The sequence below is a fragment of the Zonotrichia albicollis genome, chromosome 2, assembly GCF_047830755.1.
Source record: "Zonotrichia albicollis isolate bZonAlb1 chromosome 2, bZonAlb1.hap1, whole genome shotgun sequence".
In the NCBI taxonomy this organism is placed as follows: Eukaryota; Metazoa; Chordata; class Aves; order Passeriformes; family Passerellidae; genus Zonotrichia; species Zonotrichia albicollis.
The window spans coordinates 78,402,307-78,424,494 of record NC_133820.1 but is presented as its reverse complement, the minus strand read 5'-3'; the positions used below and the strand labels follow the sequence as shown (position 1 = coordinate 78,424,494).

Sequence of the window (22,188 nt, the reverse complement as noted above, 5' to 3'; positions counted from 1 at the left end):
TACAACTTCCTTTACAGTCAACAAAAAATAACTAGTCACATTTCACAAACATAAGCTAAAATCATTATATTCCTTCTGATTGTCAGAGATTTAGGAAGAGCACATTTAACACTTAAATAGCTCAGGTAACAACAGAAGGATGGAGATTTTTTTAAACTTCATTTTAATAAAGCCCCAAGTCGCTTTCATGGAATTAAGAATTTTTGACAAATCATCAGAAATTGAAAAGTGTTTTGATTTTTTTAAAAAGTGCTACACTATTGGTCTTATGCCCTCCCTGCTGCAGAGTTTGAATTGACCATGTGCTAACTTGAAATTTAAGTTGGTAAAAAACTTGTATCTGTTAATTTGATGGTTTCAAAAAAACCACCACAACTAAACTAATAAAAGTATTTATTTCCTATTCTTTCTTAGTGTCTCCCAGGCTCAAAAGTTTGTGGCCTTTTAAGGTGTGTGGTAAAATTGAAAGCAGCGTTTCATCTTCATAGCTCCTTTGTGGATTTTTATCCATGTACACTTTGCACTGAACTGCTGCCCTCACTTCTTGGGCAAATCTACCTTGAATTTATGGACTTTCTTTGACTTTGTTAGATTTGGAACAAGGGCTGAAAACAAAATTAATGCATGCTTGAAACTTTCTTTATTTTTAGAGCTTTGTACAACTCTTGACTGATTCGTATTGATAATCCTTCTGTAGAGTAAGGAAGTGTTATCTCCATTTAATGGGTAAAGGAATAAAATTAAAATGTAGAAGACATCTGATACTTTTTGGAAATCTCAGAATTAAAACTCAAGGGCCTCTAATTTCTTTTTCTGATGGTATTTTTAACTAAAAGGGTGAACAAAGAAATTCACATATTATTCAGATACTTTCTTTCAGTGTCTCTTCAGCTTCTTCTTGCTACCACCTAAGAATTTCCATAGAAAGTATGTTTGGCACTTGTGGTTAAGCAGAGGTCTTGTAGATGTGGGGTTATGATCTTTTTGGATCTAATTTGCTGCTAACTGAAGATAAATTGTAAGAAAATGACAAACAGGAGACTCAGGCCATCAGCAGTCTAACCAAACAACTGACCTAGGGGCATTTCTAAACCTGCCAAAATAACTGTTCATATAATCTGTCAAAAAGCACAATCCTACTCTTGGATAAAATATCTTCCATAATTTGTATCTGGGCATTTTATATGAACATATAGGATGAGAAAAAGAAAGTTAGTACAAGGTGAAGTGTGCTATATTAATGGCATTCTGCAGATAGAATTCCTGCTGCAAATACTTGTGTGAAACACTCTGTTAGTGGAGGACTGATTTGTGGAGAGACAGCAGAAAGATAGGTGCTTTGAAATGGACTAAAGTTTTTGGGGTTTTTTGTTTGTTTGTTTATATGGTAGCTTGAAGTAAAAATGTTCATTAAAATATTTCTTTTATTAAAAACGCTAAGATTAAGGTGAACTGATGCTGCAATTGGATGTAAAAAATATTTGATCCTCTTGAAAAAAATTGATATTTCATAGAATCAGAAAACGGTTTGTGTTGAAGCAGACCTTAGAGATCATCCAGTTCCTACCCCTCTGCCATGGGCAGGGACACCTTCCACTAGACCAGGTTGCTCAGAACCCCATGCATCCTGGGCCTGAACACTTCTTGGGATGGGACATCCACAGCTTCTCTGGGCAACCTGTTCCATCACCCTCACAGTTTAAAATTTCTTCCTAGTACCTAATTTAAACCTACCGTCTTTAGCTGTTCTATCACTACATGCTCTTGTAGAAAGTCCCTCTCCAGCTTTCGTGTAACCCCTTTAGTTCCTGGAAGGTGCTGTGAGATCTCCCTGGAGTCTGCTCCAGGCTGAACAACTCTCCAGCTCTCTCAGCCTGGCTTCACAGGAGAGGTGCTTCAGCTCTCTGATTGTCTCCATGGCCCCTCTCTGGACTCGGTCCAGCAGGTCCATGTCCTGCCTGTGCTGTGGGTCCCAGCTGAGCACGCTGCTCCAGCTGGAGTCCCACAGGGAATCACTTCCTTCAACCTGCTGGCCGTGCTTCATTTGATGCAGCCCAGGATGCAATTGGATTTCTGGCAATCTGTTAGTTTGGTGAGGAATGTCGACTATTCATTTAGGAGATTGGAAATATGAATCCTTCCAAAATTCCTGTATATCATCAACATTGTAGGAGGCAATCTTTTTTCCATGCACTGAAGCCATTTTATAACTAATTTTATATTTCATGCTCTTTGATATGAGGAATACCAATCACTTATGCTTGAATAGCAGCAATTTCCATTGAAGGTAGAACATTTACTAATATTCACGGAAGTTTTCCCACAGTGTAAGCTTTCTTAGAAAAAACCATGAGAATGGAAAAAGCTACTTGTAAATATTTTTCTTCAAAAACATGGTCAGTTGATTCAACACTATACTGCCTCCTTGAAATGTGTTAGCTGTAGTTGAGAAGGGCAGGATGTCAACAGCAAAGAAAGAAAAATATAAATACAACTGCATTTACACACAGAGATTTGATCATGGTACTACCTGGTGCATATATGAATGTCTCTGTAGATGATGTGCCGTCCTTATTAAATATTGTTACTGGAAGGACAGAATTGTGTTGATTCATCTTCCTTTATTGCATGAAACTTCACTGTATACACACACACACATATATAGATATACATATATACACACACACACACATATAAATATGGTTGGTATGCAGCTTAGATGAAATACAGTCCCCCTGTGGCGTGTTATTGCCATAGAAAATCTGTTTCAATAGATGAAGGAATTATTCTTTTTCAAGTCTGGCAAAGAAATATAGCATGTGACTAATACAACCAATTGGAGAACAGAGCAAACAAAGAGAATTCTAGAAATGTCTCATAAACTTCTTAAGGCACTGGCAGAAAAAAATCTCCTTAATGTTATAGGCTGTTAGTACATCACAGAATTAAATCTAACAATAGGTCTGCATCCCTTCAGAAGCAATTCCTGTGTTTTAGCATGTCTTAAGTAGTGATTAGAATTCAATTGTAAAGAAACTCAGCAATTTAATTTAAGAAATTGCATCAAATCCAGTAATTTTCATTCCTGTAAATGTCATGCATACCATAGACGTTTTCAGAGCTAATTTATTCTTCATTTTGGGAAATGTCCACCAGTTCTTTGGGCTATACAGTGAAAAATATTGATTATAATCAATGTTTTATATTTGCAGTCTTATTAGTTATCTGTACGTTTTCCAAAGTGACTGCACGTCAACATTAGTGTCATATTGCTAGAATGATGTTCTGATTTCTAAGGTAAAGTAACAGTAGTGATCCTGTTCCGTGTTTTTTTTAAATTATTTATACTATAAATTTTAGTCTAGAAGTCATTATGCTGAAGAACAGTAATATCTAAAAAATACAAAACAAATACATGTACACTATATGGGCTGTGTTTTTTTTTTTGTTGAAAAATAAATTCATTTGGAATGTTGATCCTTTCATTGTTATGTATTGAGGTTGCATCTTGTAGTTGATTAAAGTTAGATTACTTGTAGTTGGGATAAAAATAGTGAGTTATTATCCAGATACTAATTAAATTTTTGCCAGCTATTTCTATTACTCACTCTCTGCTAAATGTGCAGTCCGTCTTGACAATCTGAATGTCAGATAAGTCAAAAACTTGGAATTTAGCAATGATCAGAAAGAAGGTCATAACCTGGAGGGAGGAGAAATTAGAAAGCACACGTCTCATTTTGCACTTGTGCGAGTGTTGAGAAGGTGGAGAAAAGTGATTTCCAGTAACTGATAGATTTGTGAAAATCCAAATCTCTTGATATACTGTTCATTAAAGGGTGAAGGAAAGATAATTAAATTATCTGCATCAAATTATAAGGTGGTTCTCCCCACAAAATGTGGACTCTGTGAAATAAATTGTCGTCATATTTTGTCTTTTTGTGAACACTACCAAGTTGAGAGGATCGTGGTAACATAACGCTTCTTATTTCATAAATTATTTCTAGCAATGACCACATCAGGAGGATTGCTCAGATTTCTGCCAAAGAGAATGTTTGGGTTCTCTTATGCTTGCTTATTTAATGATCTTTGAATGTTTATTCATAATGTGTTAGACAGTGGTACCAATCAGTCATTGGCTACAAAGGATATGCCGTTCAGAAACAATACATATGATTATGCATGTAAATCTGAATTTATAAATGTCTGCAGGTCTTCATAATACAGAACTGCAATTTTACCAATATGGTAGGAACTGTAGAAAAGCTACTGCATGTTTGTTTTTGTATTACAATCAAGTACAGTAATAATGTATCCATTATTTATACCACACTTTCCTTTTAATATCAGTAGCAGTCTTCAGATGTTTACTTTTTGTGTAGCAGACAATTCTGAGTTACAAAACGAAAGTATTTTGTTGAATGAAGTTCAGTATTCACTGAACACTCTGGGTGTGAGAGAACTCCCTTGATTTGAGGTGATAATTTGGCCTTAGAATAAAAAAAAAAATTGGAATTATTATGTTTGGAAAAACCTCCAAGATCATCAAATCCAAATTTTGACAAATACCACCATGCCCACTAAAGTGTATCAAAAAGTGCCACATCTACTCACTTTTTGAACACTTCCAGGCGTGGTGACTCCACCACTTGCCTGGAGAGCCTGTCCCAATGCTTAATTGCTCTTTCAGTGAGTAAATTTGTCCTAATATCCGTGCTTTGGTGAGGTGCTGGGACACAACACAAGTGCACACCGTGCCCCTGTTGAGCCATGGTTTGTACTGGAAAGAGATATTTTACCTTAAAATTTGACATGCCACCCAAAGACATTAATCTAATGCCTTGGTCAGCGCCCAGGGTGCTACCTGTGGGATGTAGTGTTCTGTTACCTCCTGCAACAAGTAGAGCATAAAGGTGAGAGAGGACTGTCTGTGACAATTGGCTGCCTTTTCATCTGAAAAAAGGACTACACAGTGTTACCTGTGAGTCATTATCACAGCTACTTTGTACAGTATCACAGTTCTGCATCACAGTACAAACTCTGCTATCACTGTGCTCTAATAGTACATTTAGCCCCATGCCTTGCCTCTGGCACAGAGTAATGCATAATGGATCTGACGAAACTTAAAAAAGAAAAGAAAAAGCAAAAGGGAAAAAAAAAAGAGCCCCAAAGCCACAGTGCAGCTCTTGAAGTTACAACACTTCTAGTGAATAAAAGAGTAAAGAGAGAGAGAGGACTCTCCTGACCCTTACAGGTGAATTCTTTACATTCAGAAATGTGAAAATTCTCTTACTCAACTTGCTGTGTTAAAACACGGGTACATATGTCTTGAAATAACCAGTGGATTTCTGGAACTTTTCCCCACTGTTACATTGACTTCTGTTTTTCTAATGCTTGTCACTACCTGCTTTGCACACTGCAAATAGAGAAAAACAGTTATAGAATTTGTTAATGTATATTGTATTATAAAAGTTTCTTTTTAGGGGCAAGAGAATTCAAAACAATCTCTACTTTAAAGCTAAATATGACAAAACAGGATCAAAATTGCTCTTTAAAGACATTTTAGGTTTTTTAATATGTGTAATTTATTTTAACTTTATTAAAGAATAAACCAGTGGAAACTTTATTTAAACTATCTTGAAATATATATTTTAGACATTTACTGAAGGTCTACTGCTCTAATCAGCAGCTGCGATATTTCATCTTAGCTAAAGCCCTGAATTTCTTGCCTTCTCTTTCCATGTCTAGGAATAATGCTGTTTTCACTTCCTGAGGTTGACAGGAGCATGAAATAAGTCTGTAACTGACTATTCTTGGGCACCAGAAGTGAGAATCAAATCTTTCTTTCTTTGGGCAAAAGTGTTGCTTGAGGACCAAATCCATGAAGGCTTTGATAACACGTCACCTAAGTATTAGTGGGCTGTTTCGTCAGTGTTGGACTCAGTGCAGAGAACACATCCATTCCACCAGAAGGCTATCAAAGCTAAAATTATACCATTGTGGTCCACAGCTAAAATCTAATTTTATTCTGATCTTGTTCTGGTCCCACAAATACTTATACACATGGATAAGTTAAATTTCACTTACATGGTTAGGCACGTGGACTACAGTGGGTCTGTGGGAAAGAATTTGGCAGTTCTGTTTGCAAGGCTGAGTTTGGAGGTTGTAGGGAGACACTTCCATGAGGCCATCAGACTGCCTCAGCAGTGTTTAGATATTAGTTTAATCAAAGAACTGTGTGCCATTACCCCAGGATCTGTGTCAAGCTGTGGATTAGGTTTATAAAAAAACTACAAAAGCTCCTGCTGGTTGAAAGATTATGAGCATTTAGCTACATTACTGCAGTTACAGGCATGAACACGTCTTTTCTGTATTTTTGAATTATAGCACTGTTGCAATTAGTTGTGTCCATCTAGTTATAAATTAGACTTAAGTTAAAGGCTTAGGTTTTTTTAAATACTGCTGGTCTTCTTATTGTTTTTGACTGTATAACATCAACTGTAATGCACTTCTCTAAGCTGGTCCCAAAGAGTATGTCAATAAAAGACATTGTAGTTAGCAAAATCTAAGAACATTAAATGAAGAAAATTCACAGAGCACCAATAACCACCAGTAACTGTCATTATGTTAAACCTTTTAATTTCTCCTAACAGCAAGAACAGTATTGTGCGAACATGAGATAATACACATGAAAAGAAGAAAAGAGCTTCTATTTGTAAAAAGTGCAGGGAAGTTGTTCCCATAATAAGTCATTCTCTTAAAGAAGAGCAATTATTGCACTCTGGCAATGCAAATGTAAAACAGAAAGTCTTTCAGGAACCAACCGCCATTGTTACCATAATATATTGTCAGTACATATATGTTTTGCTTTCCCACATATCTTTTCATTTTTTTTTTGGAACTGCATGGTGTTTGGTTAAAGAGATTGTGGATCAGGATTTGGCACTTAGGGAAAAGTATTTTTTTATATTGTTCAAAGCTGACCTCTGCTTTTAAAAGGCTTGATCTGCACTTTTTCATCTGTTTAGAAGCATACATTTTTGGTTAAGAAATTGAAGACAATCTCTTTGTCTTTTTCCTAAGCTGGGAAGGTTGAGATAAAAAAGAATGCCTGCTTTAAAAGTCACACATGGCTGTAATTTAAGATTTTTTTTACCTCATTGTCCATAACAGTTGAAAGAAACCTTCAATGAAAGTTTATTAACTAGGCCAGTGCCTGAGGCAATAAAGATTCATTTATTACCAGTTTCTTGGCTGTTTTTCTTCTTCTATTTTTCCGTTAAACTCATAGCGTAAGATAATACTTCACAAAATTAAACCTTTGACCTTCTGTGGAGTTAAGTCGCCTTTGATTAGATAAAGTAACAATTTATGGTCCAGCATGAGGTTGCACATGAAATGAATAATGCAACAGACTGAATGAGAACTGAGAATCTATTGCTTTTGAAAAGATGACTGTTGTTTAGGAAAGAATGTTCTCTCTTAATTGTATTGTATTGTGGCTGTGTGCATTCCAGTAGGATTTTAAATTGTTGCTGAAAACTGCAGTATAGCCAGGCAGTTATGCAACATACATTGTTTAATTCTGTCACAATTGCACCAAGCCAATAATAAATTCACAGATTACAAAGCCCCATGAAGCTGTAGCAGTTAGTAATTTGTTGTGGTATTTGAAATGCACTTTGTGATTTCACTTTTTACTCTTCAGTACAAAGGAATACATCCACTAGAAAGAATAGCTTGACAAAATGTAAGTCGTCAATTCCATAAATGGCAAATATTAGTGATAAAATAATTCCATTTGCACATCTTTGAAGCATTATTTTTGAAGCATTTAAAAAAATGCCGTGTTACTAAAACAAAAGGACACTGCTGCTTTCCACATCAATGTTTTATTTCTGCAACAATGTTATTAATTGTGGAGGACACATCTTAATGAGAAAGATTTTTAGTTTCAAGCCTTGCTGTGGAAATGTACATCTTTTGCTTGTTTATCCTAAATGCTATACCCAGGCCTCAAAATTGATATTGCAAGTTAGGAGTAGTTACAGGAAAAAGGTCTGATTAGACTGATGAACAACAGATGGTATGAGCTTCACCTATACTGGTTTTCTCCCAGTGCCAGACTGTCAGCTTCAGTTTAGTTACACCAGTCTAAACCATGGATGATTTTTTTTCTATGTACTCCTTCTTTAGCAATATTTGAAGTGCAGTTGTTTTTTTGTTTTTTTTTTTTTTTCTCATTAATAAGATACCTTTAATAATAGGCCTTTAAGAGATACTAAAAAATAAATTTTCTAGATGAGCTGTTTATGCTGAACCACTCTAGTTGATCAGGAAAATATAGCTATGGGGACAGGGACCAGACAAAGATTTTTTTGATTATCCCAAAATAACATGTAATGAAATTTTTAGGATATACCAAGCTTGTAATGCTGTATCAATCCAGAAAGCTTAGCAGAAATAAGCTTTCTGAATAACTGTGAGATTCCAGGCATACATTATACATAAAGAATTCTTTTAGTGAAACTCAGTATATTTTAGTGGAACATTATGGTGAAGTTCTCCTTTTTGCAATCCAGTCTATGTAATCAGACCTCTGTCCTCCTGCAGATTGCTTTCCCCTTCTTGTTTTATGTATCACACTATATAAAACACCCATTAGATCAGAGACTAAGGTTAGGATCCTATTTCATTTGAAATAACTAGGCAGCAGCGTAATAAGCTACCAAAAACTTGTACCTGAACTGCTGAAACCCGTGAAACCAGTGCAATAACCTACAGTGATCGGGGTCAGGTCCTAGGAGGTAACCCTGCCTTTCTTTCTGAGGCAGATTTTTTTCAGATTTTAGTAGGAATCTTGCAAAAGTAAGAACCACAATATAAAATCTGGTATTAAATCAAGAAAGGGCTTGCATTTTTTTTCAAGTCAGTACCATTGAAATAAACTCCAGGCAAAAGGATTAAGCATTAATTTGAAATATTGAAAGGAGTTCTTGCAGAATTGAGATGAGATTTGGAACTCCTCCTATGCAATGAGTAAAGCGTTTCTGCAGAATGAACTTTCCAGCAAATAAATTAAATTAAATGTAATACACTGCTGACAGTTGTATTTTGGTTTTCTGCCTGTTCTGTGATGACAAAGGTAAAGTTTCTTGAAAATGTTGTAAAAGTCCTAAAGAAGGAGCTTATGTAAATACGCACATTACTGAATTTTGTAAGTAGCCATAAATATATGTATATAGACATATATAAAATAAAATATAATAGAAGCTAACAGTTGCATCAAGGAAATTATTGGAATGACTATTAGGAATTGTTATTGTTCTTAGGCATAATTATGCAAAGGAAGTTAAAAGTGAATTAAGATCAATTATTTAAATAATTCTGTAATTTGTCCCAGGATGAAGTTTAGGAATGCAATTAAAAAATGTATGTTTTGAGACATATCCAAGCCTGAAAAAGTTCTACTCACAGGTCCATTTCTATTTTGCTTCACAAATAGGATGTGTTGTAAGCTGTTCACCCCATCAAAACTAAAAGTTTTAAGAGCTTTCTCTTAAGGCAGGCAGGCAATACTATTTGTTGGAAGGCAGAAACCCTGGATGTGATTTAGTGCCCACCAGTAATTCGTGTACGTTTCGAAAACCTGTCATGATATATGACAGCTCTCTTGGGGACTTTGCTTTTAGAACAGAATTGTTTTCTGAAGATGCTGTGGATTTTTTGTCATTGTTTTCTGTTTCATTCACTCATTTTTCAGCGTTAGAGACCACACATACTGGGCATACTTCTGGTCTCATTCTCACCCACAAAATTCTGACTTCAGTAGAGTTGCACGGGTGTAAATTAGACCAGGACTTGGCAGGAGAAAGCTTATGATTATATTTGGCAGAGACAGCAGGCTGCAACTTTATTAACATAATTAACAGCTACAAACACACCCAACAGGCCAAAGTAATCTAGTGACAGAAGAGAGAAGGTCTTAGCAGGAAAGGATCCTTCGCGCTCTCTTTTGGTGTTGTGCTTCTTGTTCCTGAGTTCCTGCTAAGGCTTGGCGAGCATTCAATTGAGCTGTAATTCAAATTCATACGGCTCCTGCAAGACACCTTGAACAGACTTTTGCTGATGAGTCTATAGGAACTGTCAGCAATACGGAGATTACTTCAGAAGCGTGATGGTTGAATCGAACTTTACTTTCTGATGTTTTGCCTTTTGAATTAAATTGTTGGACAAGATTAATTTGCACGCAGTAAGAGATTTAAATGAATGGCTTTATAAAGCATTAAAGTTCTAAGTATGTCACATGGGAAAAAAGCTGTAAGGTTTAAATGAATAAATGTATTTAATGCATAAAATGTCTAGGCTAATTTTTTAATTCCTTTGCAAACATATTGAAAAACCATACTTTATTCATCCATCTTAGTTATACTGCTGTGGTTGTGGTAATTTAATATTCCTGCTCTTTGCTAATCTTCTGGTTCAACAGAAGTAAACAATAGGTTTCATAAATTAAAAATACGCTCCTCAGAACATGCTTCTAAAGATAAAAAACAAGGCTGTAAACATTTATGACTGAAACAAACTAGATTGTTCAAATACTGCCATGATGTATCATGTATATCAATATGGCACTGATATCAGTTAGAATGCAAACAAGGTTTTAAATGATGTGCCCCTTCATTTCAGCTGGAGAATCCGCTTTACACCATCTGCCTATCAGATGGTTAGGAACCAGGACTGCGTATTAATGCCACATGTTCGATTTTCATTCCTCTTGTAATGGTTAGATTCATATTGCTAATAGCTGTGCATGAGCACTGTCGATGAAATTTGTGTGACGATGGAGTGATGAGATATTTATAAAGCTGCCTGTCTCACTGCATAATCAGCAGGAAGAATGCCAGACATAAACAACTTATCAATTTCAGAATATTAATGACAACTACCATTGCCTTTAATCCACTGAATATTTTGGCCTGAATACTTCTTAACTGTTCAAATAAATATTTGTAAAGAACAAAAGATACCTACGTGGCTATTCAGTGTGATCCTTATTTCTTTCATTTCAGTTGACTTTGTAGGTTACATTTAGTTATCTCATTTTTGAAGGTAACATTTCTGTAGTGTAGAGAAGTGTGCACCTTGGAAATTCCTTGGCTACTTATTGCAAGAGTAAATTGATGTTAAATAATGTTTACAACAAACAGCTTTTCCAAATAATATTTTTTTTTTAAATCCCAGCTATTTCCCTGTGTATGTACCCATACCTGGACTTTACAATTTAGTATTTTAAAATATAATATAGATACATAGTGGTGTATTAACTTCTGCTTATATTTGCCTGCCTATACTAGTGAGTTAAAAAAGGTAAGTTGGGCCCTATGCTGAAGTTCTGGTACATGCATTGCACCAGTGATTATAAAGCAAGGCTTTGGGCCTCCCTTGCCACTTGCTCAGGGGATAGGGAAAAGCAGCACTAAAGGAGAAACTGTGCTGTAGACTGGAATTGCTGTAAGGACCACCATTAGGCTAGCGTTCTGAGCACTATTCCTTCCATTTCCCTCCTTACTTGCACCAGTGCTTGTGCACATTTCAGATTTGCATGGTTTCCATTAATTGCTGTATAGAAAACTAATCATTTCAGTCACTTCTGTGATTGTAAGAGAAGGAATGAAATTATTAGTTTAATTCCTACTGTTTAAAATTATCATTTTTTGCCACAAGCATTATCTTGCAAAAATCTTATGACAGAACTAAGCAATTTGTATTTTAGTTTCTCAGTCCCCATCCAAAGAGCATACTCTTTTTTTTTGCAAATTTTGTAGCAAAAGAGGATTTTTATTTCAGAAATTCTGCATCCAGGTCATTATTCCAATGAGACAGAAAATAATTGCAGGTGGTGTCACGAGTCCAGCATCTCTTTAGTATGTAATTTACCCCAGTACTTGGAAACTTTAAAACTGCTGGTGTAGAAGCAACCAAGAATTTGCGGCCTGCTGTTGTAGTCATTGAATATAATGTACCAGGATATTCCTCCAAATAATTGTTCCTTAAAAATGCTGGGTTTAGCTTTTCAGGGATGTATATGTATAATAAAAAAGGAAGTGTAGGTTATTGTGTTGTTTAATGAGCACCGGATGCAAACCAAAGTTCAGAGGTGCACCATCCCTTTTTCTGTGGCCAAATTTAGGGACTGTAACCAAATTTGTATAATGTATGGCTTCATATCCTTCCTCTAAGGTAAAAATATAATTGGAAGCAATCCATGTTATTGTCAATACCTTTTTAAGATCAGAACATGCACAATTTGTGATAGTAGCAGAAGCTAAAATAAAAGTAAACCCTCATATTTATTCATCTTCTTATTTATTTTTGGCTTTTGATACATCTTCTACCTGAAACAGCACTTTTGTAAAGAATATTGATCTGTAATTATCACTTGGTCAGTAATTCTCATTACACTTGGAGGTGTTAGAAGTCAGCTGTGAGGAGGGTCGGGAGCTGGAACTGTTTGCTAATCTTTATGTGGTCATGCAAAGCAATAAGGGAAAACAACCTTCAGTCAAGCAACAATATATTCAAAGGCACCTCTTATGCCACCTCATAGATTTCCTGATGTCTGCTCACCTTCTGCTTTTTCCCTGCTGGAATTTGCCTTCTGTCCCTCCCCATCGCTAGCCAAAAACATGGCAAAAGTGAGCTTGTTTTCCATGTAAGGAGTCAAAGGAGACAACAAGGGACCCTGGGAAGCAATGGTGCCAGCAATATTTACCTCAGTGGCCTGGGATTATTTGCTTATTTGGTCTTTCCTGCTAAATTGCACTCTTCCTATGCTAGACAGCAGCCTTAGAATAGTAAATTGTGGCGTTAGTTCCTCTTGAGATCCGTAGGACACTTCACACCTCTCAGAGTAGCTGAAAATCAGACAAGCAGGCACCTTTAAACTAATTACATGGAGTTTTTCAAGCCTTCTCCACATTCAGGGCAAGAATCTTGATTCAAAATGACTGAGGGTCTGTTCTCTTCACGTGGCATCACAGGCTGAGGGCTGAGAGTGCATCAGTGCATTAAACTTACCTGCTTTGTTGCCTTATCTTTTGGTTCTTAGGTTTAGTTCTCTGTCATTTCCATCTCTGCCCCCTGCATCAGTTGTGGGGGGGAGGCAGCTCTTGTGAAGCTTTGACACTGTCTTCTCTCTGCTGCCATCCAGGCTGGGGCAGAGGGATCTGGGTTCTCCAGTTGCTCTTGACAAAGAGAAATTTTTCTGGGTTTGCAGAACATTCTTGTAAATGGATGGATGGCAGAAACTTGGTTTGGTAGGAAGAGTGCTTGAATTGCCTGTAGGTGATTTTGGGATTGGTATTAAATGGGTTAGTACTTTCTCTTCTCATTGATAAATACTTTAATGCCTTACAGTCTGAGGAGAGCAGAATAATGTTCTGCATTATTTTTTTCTAGAAATGCTTCCTAGAAAAACTACATCTCCTTGCTATTATGTGTGAAATGAGAAATGCCTGAGTTCTATAATCTGTTACTCATAAATAGAAACTATAGACTGTTATTTCTGTTTTCTTTAGCATTCAAAGATCTGATGGAAATTTTTTTCTAAGTATGGTTACTCACCTATTCATAGTCAGACAGGACACCATTTTGAAGCTAAATTAGATTTTTGACTGCATCTGTTTGTAGCTGCATCTCGTTGTGATTTTATTATGAATGCACTTACTGGACACCAACTTAAAGTTTAGATGAATGTACAGGAGTAATTATCTAAATACAGTGTGAAATATTTTACTTGAAAAAGTTGATAGTTTTCAAAGCCAATAAGAGGAATAAAACTCTGTAGTGCTCTCTGTTCTTATGTAACAAGCATGAAGGAATAATAACAGTCCCTACAATAATGGAGACTCATAGAATAATGAATATTAAATTTTTTTAATACTTCTTTGCAGGTCTGACAGCAGCAGCTGCAGCAGCAGCAGCTGCCACCAATGCTGCCATAGCAGAAGCAATGAAAGTGAAAAAAATCAAATTGGAAGCTATGTCCAACTATCATGCAAATAATAACCAGCATGGAGCAGACTCTGAAAATGGAGATCTGAATTCAAGCGTTGGTAAGTTTCAGACATAGCATTAATATATGTCCATAATACTGAGATATTTTATTAAAATGGTAACCTTACTGAACTTCCTTCTGAAGCTTTGATTTGGTGTAAAAAGTTGCATATTTGTTTTCCTTTTCTTAATGTTTTCAGTTTTATTTTGTACCTGACCCTTACACACCATTCAGTGTTGTTGTTACTATTACAAAAACATTCTTTTCTTTACAGGCTACTTTTGCAGACTCCAGTTAATATTTTCCATGAAAGAAAGTGGTTTGATTGCTTAGAGTTCATTTTTCAAAGTACAGGTGGAGTGACAGATGATGGTGTCAAAGTGAAATTTAACAATGTCTCCTGCTCAGTGTGCTGGGTATTGACTTTAGGTAATTCAGAACACAAGCTTGAAAGCAAAATATTTCATACTTTCATGTGCCCTGTGACAAAAGGAAAACATACATACACAATAAATTCTGCCATGCTCTGCAGTTCCTATCATATTTTATTTTAATAAACACGTTCTTAAAATGTAGTTAACATTTTTTCCATTTCTTAAGCAGCCATCAGCAACTCTTGTTCTTTTTCAAAAAGGAATTGTTTCAGTATACTTTATTCATTTGTTTGGACAATTTGTTTTGCTAAAGCATACTTCAAAGCTAGGATAACTTTTGTTGTTGTTGATTAAATCTTTAATCATCTGTGTGTGTCTGCTGTAAAATGTTTTGTTATGCCATTTCATTGTATTGGATCCTTTTATCATGTTGAGACAGTATTAACTCAGCAACAGAAATTCAATGAAAAGAGGTACATTCAGAAGACTGCAGGGAAGATTGGTGTATACTGGAATCAAATGGCCTCAGATAGGCTTTTTGTTTGTATTTTGACCCTTTGTCCAGATTTTTTTTTTTCTTTAGATTTTCATCTTCTAAATACATTTGAAATTAATCTGAGAGGGTATGCACTAGCCTTAACATAAATAAATACATGTTTGAGGGCAGTGTTTCTGTACAGTTCAGTAGGCATCGGTAGGGTATTATTTAGAAATAATATGAATTGCAGTTCAAAGTACAGGATCATTTGGGTACATACTACTGTAAATAGCAACAATATGCGTGCATTACTGCACAAGGAGATTATATGATTGGTTTTGTTTTCCTTTTAAACAAAGGCTTTAAAATACCTCTATGATGGTGAAGAAAATAGTCTTAAATTACTGAGATACCAACATATGCGGTTACTCTAATACAAGTGTAAGGATTGTTCTCTTGGAGAAAAACAAGAGGTTAGAGTGCAGGTGTCTTTGAAATCTGGGAGGAGGAGATAGGTACAAATGAAGTGGAAGGACCAGTTGGCCTCTAGCACACTGGGAGAAAAGTGAAGTAATGAGAAAGGGTGAACAGGGTAAGTACAAGCCGAGAAGATAAAGAGGGTGCACTAGAACTAGAAGCTAATTTAGATTTTCAGGCTTAGATGAATCCATTATGTGAAATAAAATGTTCAGATATACTGGTTTGTGGAGCTGCTATTCTGCTTGGCAGTTCTAGTTATAAACCACATGTGCATCCATGGGGATGGAAAAATTAATCAGCATCTAAGCCACACAGAGTATTTGTAGAAGAGTGGATAGAAGGAATATCTGAACTTCCTCTGAGTAAAAAAGAAAAAATATCTATTTTGAAATCCTTGTTTTAGGCAAAATTTAGATAACTAATATGCTCTTAGACAGCCTAATCATTTTCCCTATTTAAGAAAATACATTCTAGCTATTTTAGTAAGGCAAACTTAGTGAAGCAAGATTATTTATTGTCATTGTCAAAATTTTCTCTCAGCCCCTTAACTTACTTGTTAGCTTCAGTTAATTTCCCAATTTAACTGAATGAAGAATTGAGTTAATTTTGTACAGAAAAAAATGGCTCTTCTGAGTAGAGTGAATAGCTTTCCAGTTGTCTCCATTGCATGAGGAATTGTTCTGAAAATACAGTTTTCTTGTCTGTGCATCTTGTCTTGAGCTGCACCCTTCATGCAGAGGATTTCTCAAGAGCAATTTGATTTATTTGTTTGGGGTTTTTTTAATAGTGAACCCTGTCTAGTGTCCAGTGTTGGTCATGCATATGGAATCAGAGAAGTGACTCCTATGCTACTAATGTCAGGGTATTGTTAGGTTCATGAAGAGTTAAGTTCTTTGTTTATTAGTTGCATTTTTGAAAATTAGCACACTGTATTATCTTGACAAGAGCTCATATTTCAAAGGTGTTGCTTGTAGTAAGTACGTACACTTTCTTCTCCTGCATTTTTTCAGGAGTGTGTTTATTTATGTATTTTCAAATAAATATTATCAAGTCCATATACCAGTAATGTTTTAAATTACAGCTTGCTAGGGAAGAATATGAAATATTACATTACTGAATGTTGACAGGAGGAAAGAATAAAACGAAAGAAAACAACCTGATTTTAGTTTACATTTTAAATTAGCTTATGTGCCTGACCAAACTGGAAACGAGCAAATGATCCAACCAGGCCACAAACTTAACTGAGTCATCCTAGCCCATATGTAGCAGGAATTATGGTGGGTGTGGATTTACCATTCTGTGCTCCAATGCTTACATAAAGGTGGATAAATAAAATAGGGGCCCTTATTTTAGTTATCATATTGTCAGGTTTACTTCTGAATTGTCTTTTTTTTTTGGATTTAATCAAATGCTTAATGTGAATTACAGAAGTAATTCTTGTGGTCAAGCATTGTATAATTATACAGAGCACTACACAAATTTATTAACTTGGTCCTTTGTAGCAATGGCCAAAAGGTTAGTGAATGAAGGGAGTTAAAGGAAGCCAATGATACTAATAAGTAATTATTTTATATCTTTGTTTTGCTGGTAACCTTGAGCTTGCATCCTCCCACCAGAATTATCATTTCAGAAGGGAAAAGAAAAAAAAAAGAAATTACAGAGGAATCAGAGTGAGGTATTAGCACACTGAGTAAAATATATGGCTGCAACGCCTTTCTCCCCCATCCACAATCAATTGGATTCTTTTAGTTTAATATTTACTTGCTAAGATGAGATGCTAGTCTGCATGGTGATAAACAGTCTGCTACTGGCATCTGAAGGTGACCTGTCAGTTCATATGGACAAATCTCCTGCTTACTGAAATGTACAAAATAAATCATTAAAGCAGGCAGGTGCTCATTCCCAGATTTAAATCACCATAGATTTATGATTTGAATTAATGCTTCATTTGGTCATAGAAATAGATGCTGAGACAAATGATATGCAGTGGTTGGGGCTTCCATACTGTAGCCATCCTAATATTGATTACTGAGATGTCTTTGCAATCTCTTGTTTATATCAAGTACTGTCTTGTGACAGCTTGGCTGATATGAGCTACATTGCAGATAAGAAGGAAAAATGTCCCAGGTTCTTTTTAGTGGCAATCCTACATACAACATGCAGGATAGATAAATTATTGGGGTATTGTCTAAAAAATGAATTCCGTAGGGCAGCAAAGGAAAAAGAAAGATTATGCTCTGTGTTGGGGATTTTTTTGTTGCTGTTGTTGTATTTGGTGGTTTTTTTTTCTTTTTTTTTTTTTTTAGTTTGGTTTGGTTTTTTAAATTAATTGCAGAATGAAAAGAAAGACTGGCAAGGTCAAATTTTAAATTTCACTGCTGAGGTTCTACTCTTTGTCATATTAGCATCTTAGTGTGATGTTAGGATCAGTTGTACGTTTACCCTCTGATGCTCTGAAGCAGTGCATGGGTAAAGCAGCTCAATCATTTCCTCGCTGCTTAAGTACTTACTGCCCTGCTGTCCTACTTCATTAACCTGCAGCAGCAAAAGATAAAAGCCTTTGAAAATAAATACCTTTTAAAAGCTATTTTTGTGGGCTAGAGTTTGCTATCTATAACTTGTTAGGAAGTGAAGAACAGTCCGTATACTTTTGCTTCCCGAACATTTTATATAATGAAAACACTGTGCATACACTTTAGGGAATACTCAAAGGATTTGTTAAGACCTTTGCCACTCGCTAAAATATGACTCATAAAACTTGTAAACAACTATCAACAATAGTAAATTACTTGCTTAGTAGGAAATGAGTTCATATCTATTCAAAATGTGATCTCAAAACAGATGTCCCAAGAAAATGTCATTGTTTAAACGACATTCATACAAAAAAAATGCTATTATTTCTTTAAGGAAGTGAAGCAATCATGAAGACTTTGGTGTTCTTAATTTCTAAACACAGTTAGGAAATACGAGGCAACATTTTACACTTGGCTAGCATGTTAATCCATAAACAACTACAAAATGTGCTGAAAATTAAGAGATTTTCTTGGCATGTTAGGTTTCCTCTTCATCTGCATTACCTTGCAATATTTAAAATTATGAGGCAAATACAAGGCTTCCTGTGATGTGTTGTTCAAAGGTAAACCTTGTTTGTATACAGTTATTTTTTTTCATCTAGAATCAGAGATAAAATGATTTAGGTGAAATTATTTTTCTCTGGTGACCTTGCCCAATAATAGAACAGTACAAAATGCAGTAATTTCCTTTTTCTAAACACACGTGTCTATTTTAAGGGAAAGAAATACTTTTATGGTTTCAGGAAAAAGTCTTGGAGACCTTGAAAAAGCAAATAAAAGGAAACAGAGAATGCAGGCCACTGAGCACAGCTCTGCAGTTGCACATCTGATTCTCTGCCTTGGCAATGTTAATGAACCTCAAATCCTCCCTATAATTAGATGAGGGAATTGCTTATATTTTCAAACAGATGATGCTGCTGTAATGAAACGATTGGAAACGATTGACAGGGAACTTAAAAGTGTCTACAGTAGTCATTTAGTTTCCGGGTTTTGGGTTTTGGGTTTTTTTTTTTTTCCTTCTTTTTTTTTTCTTTTTTTTTTTTTTTTTAATGTAAAAGAAGATTGGCTGTAGATACAGGTCCTGGGAGAGGTAGTAATTTACACAGAATGCTATGACAGGTGTCTTTGTATAGCATGGAAATAAAATGGAAGGAAGAGGAATGATGGGCAGGCATGGCAATTTTTTGGGAGGGGGTGTCCTGTGCTTATTCTGCCTGGGTTCTTTAAAAGGGGCCGAGACTCAAGAGATGGATCCGGATTGAGTGCACAGCTGTAACTGCTGATGAGCTAATTGCTCCTTATCTCTCAGCCCCATTCATCTTCATTTTTTACCAATTACTGAGAATTATCTGTGTTCTCAGTTGGATATGAGAGTTAATCCTTTTTGGTTAAGCTGGCAGTACTGTGAGCAGATTCCAAATCATAGGGTGAAAAAGCCAGAGCAAGCTTGTTCTCAAACTCTCTCCAGTTCAATGACAGTATCAGTAGTTCATAAGAATTTTTCTATTGTTTAACAGATTAAACACTGGGCTGTTTTTTTACTTTTATACTATTATTAATATGTATTTTTCTCTTAGTGTGAACTGAACGAGTATATTCCTAGGTGGATGTGTTTCCTTTCTGAAAGTATTGCAAAAATGAAAATAAGCTAAACATTAACTTCAGACCAGGAGGATTCTTTGCAGCATGTCAGTGTTTTTTGTATGATACACAGCACTTCTTTTAATGACGAGACTGTGCATGCAACTTTGACATCGTGGGACATAAGACAAATGCTTGTCAGTGACAGATATCTACTTTTGTAAATTTGTTTGAGATCTGTAGGTGAAAAGTGCTGTCTAGGTGCTTGCAAAAGCATAATCATACAGCCTTAAGGACAAATGTGCTATGTGGAGCACATCGTATTTCAAGCTAAAGGGATGCTTTCATAAAACTGTGCTTTGGGAACACACAGAACACCAGAAACAGATCATTTAGTTATAATCAGGTCACTAAGCTTTTTTTTTTCTAGAATTTTGCTTGTCATGGGAAAAAAATCTTGCATCCTATAGCTAAAATGTAATGTTTGTCTGTCAACTAGGAATATAATTAGTCCATATCTGCTTCCCCAGACTTTAATTGTGATGGTTAAATTTGCTAAACAAGGCAATAACTGGTTGTTATGACCTGAGCACCAGTTAGTAAATTAGGAGAATTATTAGCAAAGATTCAGCATTTCATATTGGAAAGTCAGTTGTGCTGTAACAGTTCCCTCATCCAGATTAAATCTTCACTGTGAAGTTCATTGAAACAAATGTGGACATTTGCATCTGAGTCACCTTAGACTCAACAGACAGCAATAGGCACTTGTAGGGGTGATCCATCTCATCCTAAAGTAGATGGCAAAAGTAGATCAGATAAATTGCACCTTACAAGTGCTTAGTCATGCGACTACCAAGTTGTAGTTACATAAAGGAAGTTAAATTAATGGATCTCACTCTCAGTGCATGCAATTAATATTTTCTGGAATAAGATTTGAAGATTTGAAGGAGGTAACAGGTCTTTTCCAAGACAGTGATGCAGTCATGGCAAAATAGTGCTTCAGGCACAGTGAAATAGAAAAGTAAAAGAGATGAATTTACTCTTCAGAAACAGCAGGTGAGAAGTTTAGCTGTTCTCACAGAAAACTATTTAAAAATAAATATACTCAGAAGTTTTCGTGATTGTATGGGTATGCTGCTTCTGAAAAGAGTGGTTTTACCTACATGAAGCATAATAGAGAGCAGGCTTCTAAAACTGCAGAAGCAAAAGCTTCCAGTGTGACATTTGTGCTTTGGGCTTGCTATGAAGCTGTATTGAGTTCATGGAAAAATCTAAATTAATAAGTCTATCTTGTCAGCAAGATAAAGAGAGAAAAAAAAAAAGCTATTTATATTGTTTGATCACATTTACTTTATTTCCTGTTCCATGAAAGATAATCCTAATTGGATAAATAGTTGGATAATTTAATCTTCAATGTGATTTATTTTCAAAATGTGTACTTTATTGTTATGGCCATTTTTCTTTTTATTAGTGCCTTGTAGGGAACTAACAAAATTGTTAAGCTTTCATTCCGTTTTGTTTCATTGTTCCTTGTTATCTGCAGTAAATATAGTAAAACCTGATATTGTGGATGTGCTATGTTAAGAAATATAAGTTTAATACACACCTCATTTTACTAAGTAGTTGCAATAGTCTACAGGATCATCATAAATATTAATTAGAAGCCACTTTTTTAAAAGAAAACACTAAATTTTGGGGTTATTAGTTCAGTTTTAGGATATGTCGTCTCTGGTGGAATAAGTGACAATGTCATACAATTATTAAATTACCATCATGAAAATGTGTCTCTTTTCTGTGTTACAGACATGTAAATATGCTACATTACCCAACGAAATATTTTCTCTATAGTTATATAGATATTTAAGAAATGCAGAGTTTTTTCATTCATACACACGACAAAGAACTACATTGAGCTGCATTTATTTTTGGGACAGAATTTAAAATATGCATCCTATTCTGACTGGTGTGTATGTTTCTGAGTTGTATGAACTAGGCAACAGTTATTTTTAGGGCTAAAGGTAATTTCATAGTATTGAATGCTTGGAGGGTTTTGTTTAATCAAAATATCCTGGGGCAGGAGAGGAAAGAAGTGTCTTTCTAGAGACTCAGACTGTATTTGCAAACATAATATGCCTGCATGTGTCTGTGTTCAAAGGAGCATTTTTGGCGATTCTCCAGGTAATGGAAAGGCAACCATAGGCCCCAAGTCAGGCATCTACTGTAAGAAATTTTCTTAAATTGAGCCCGTGCATGTAGAAAATTGTGTACTCTGGCAGTTCTTAAAAACTGCATTTTATAGGTCCTTTCTCATCAGCAATGTCAGCGGGATGTACATGGAGATGCATTGCCCTTGTCTCAGAGTTTGCATTCAAGTCTTAGAGCTTCAACTTTTTATGACCAGGAAATCCATTAACACATCTATGTGGTAAGGCAGATAAATGAGGACCATATTGCTGCAAAAATCAGAATGGGAAATAACTGCCTCTTTTATATGGAAAGAGGTAATGTGGACCGAAGAGGGAGGGAACAGGCAAGCAAGGGGAGGATGCAGTCCTGCGTAAGAGGCAGTAGGCAGTTTGTCCTAGAGGTCAGAATTTCTTCTTCTTTCTTTTAAGTTCTTCATGTGATGGAAGAGGCAGAGCATTG

At 35.6% G+C, this 22,188-nt stretch overlaps 1 protein-coding gene across 6 annotated transcripts in view; it reads left to right on the top strand.

Annotated features, from left to right (window-relative positions):
- The window catches only part of DACH1 (dachshund family transcription factor 1), a 355,736-nt gene that overhangs the window by 168,436 nt on the left and 165,112 nt on the right, over positions 1-22,188 (top strand). For all 6 annotated transcript variants that reach the window (XM_074535516.1, XM_074535515.1, XM_074535517.1 and 3 more), the window contains exon 3: positions 13,953-14,114. In XM_074535516.1, coding sequence (XP_074391617.1) covers positions 13,953-14,114 — 162 coding nt within the window. The remainder of the gene's footprint in view (positions 1-13,952; positions 14,115-22,188) is intronic.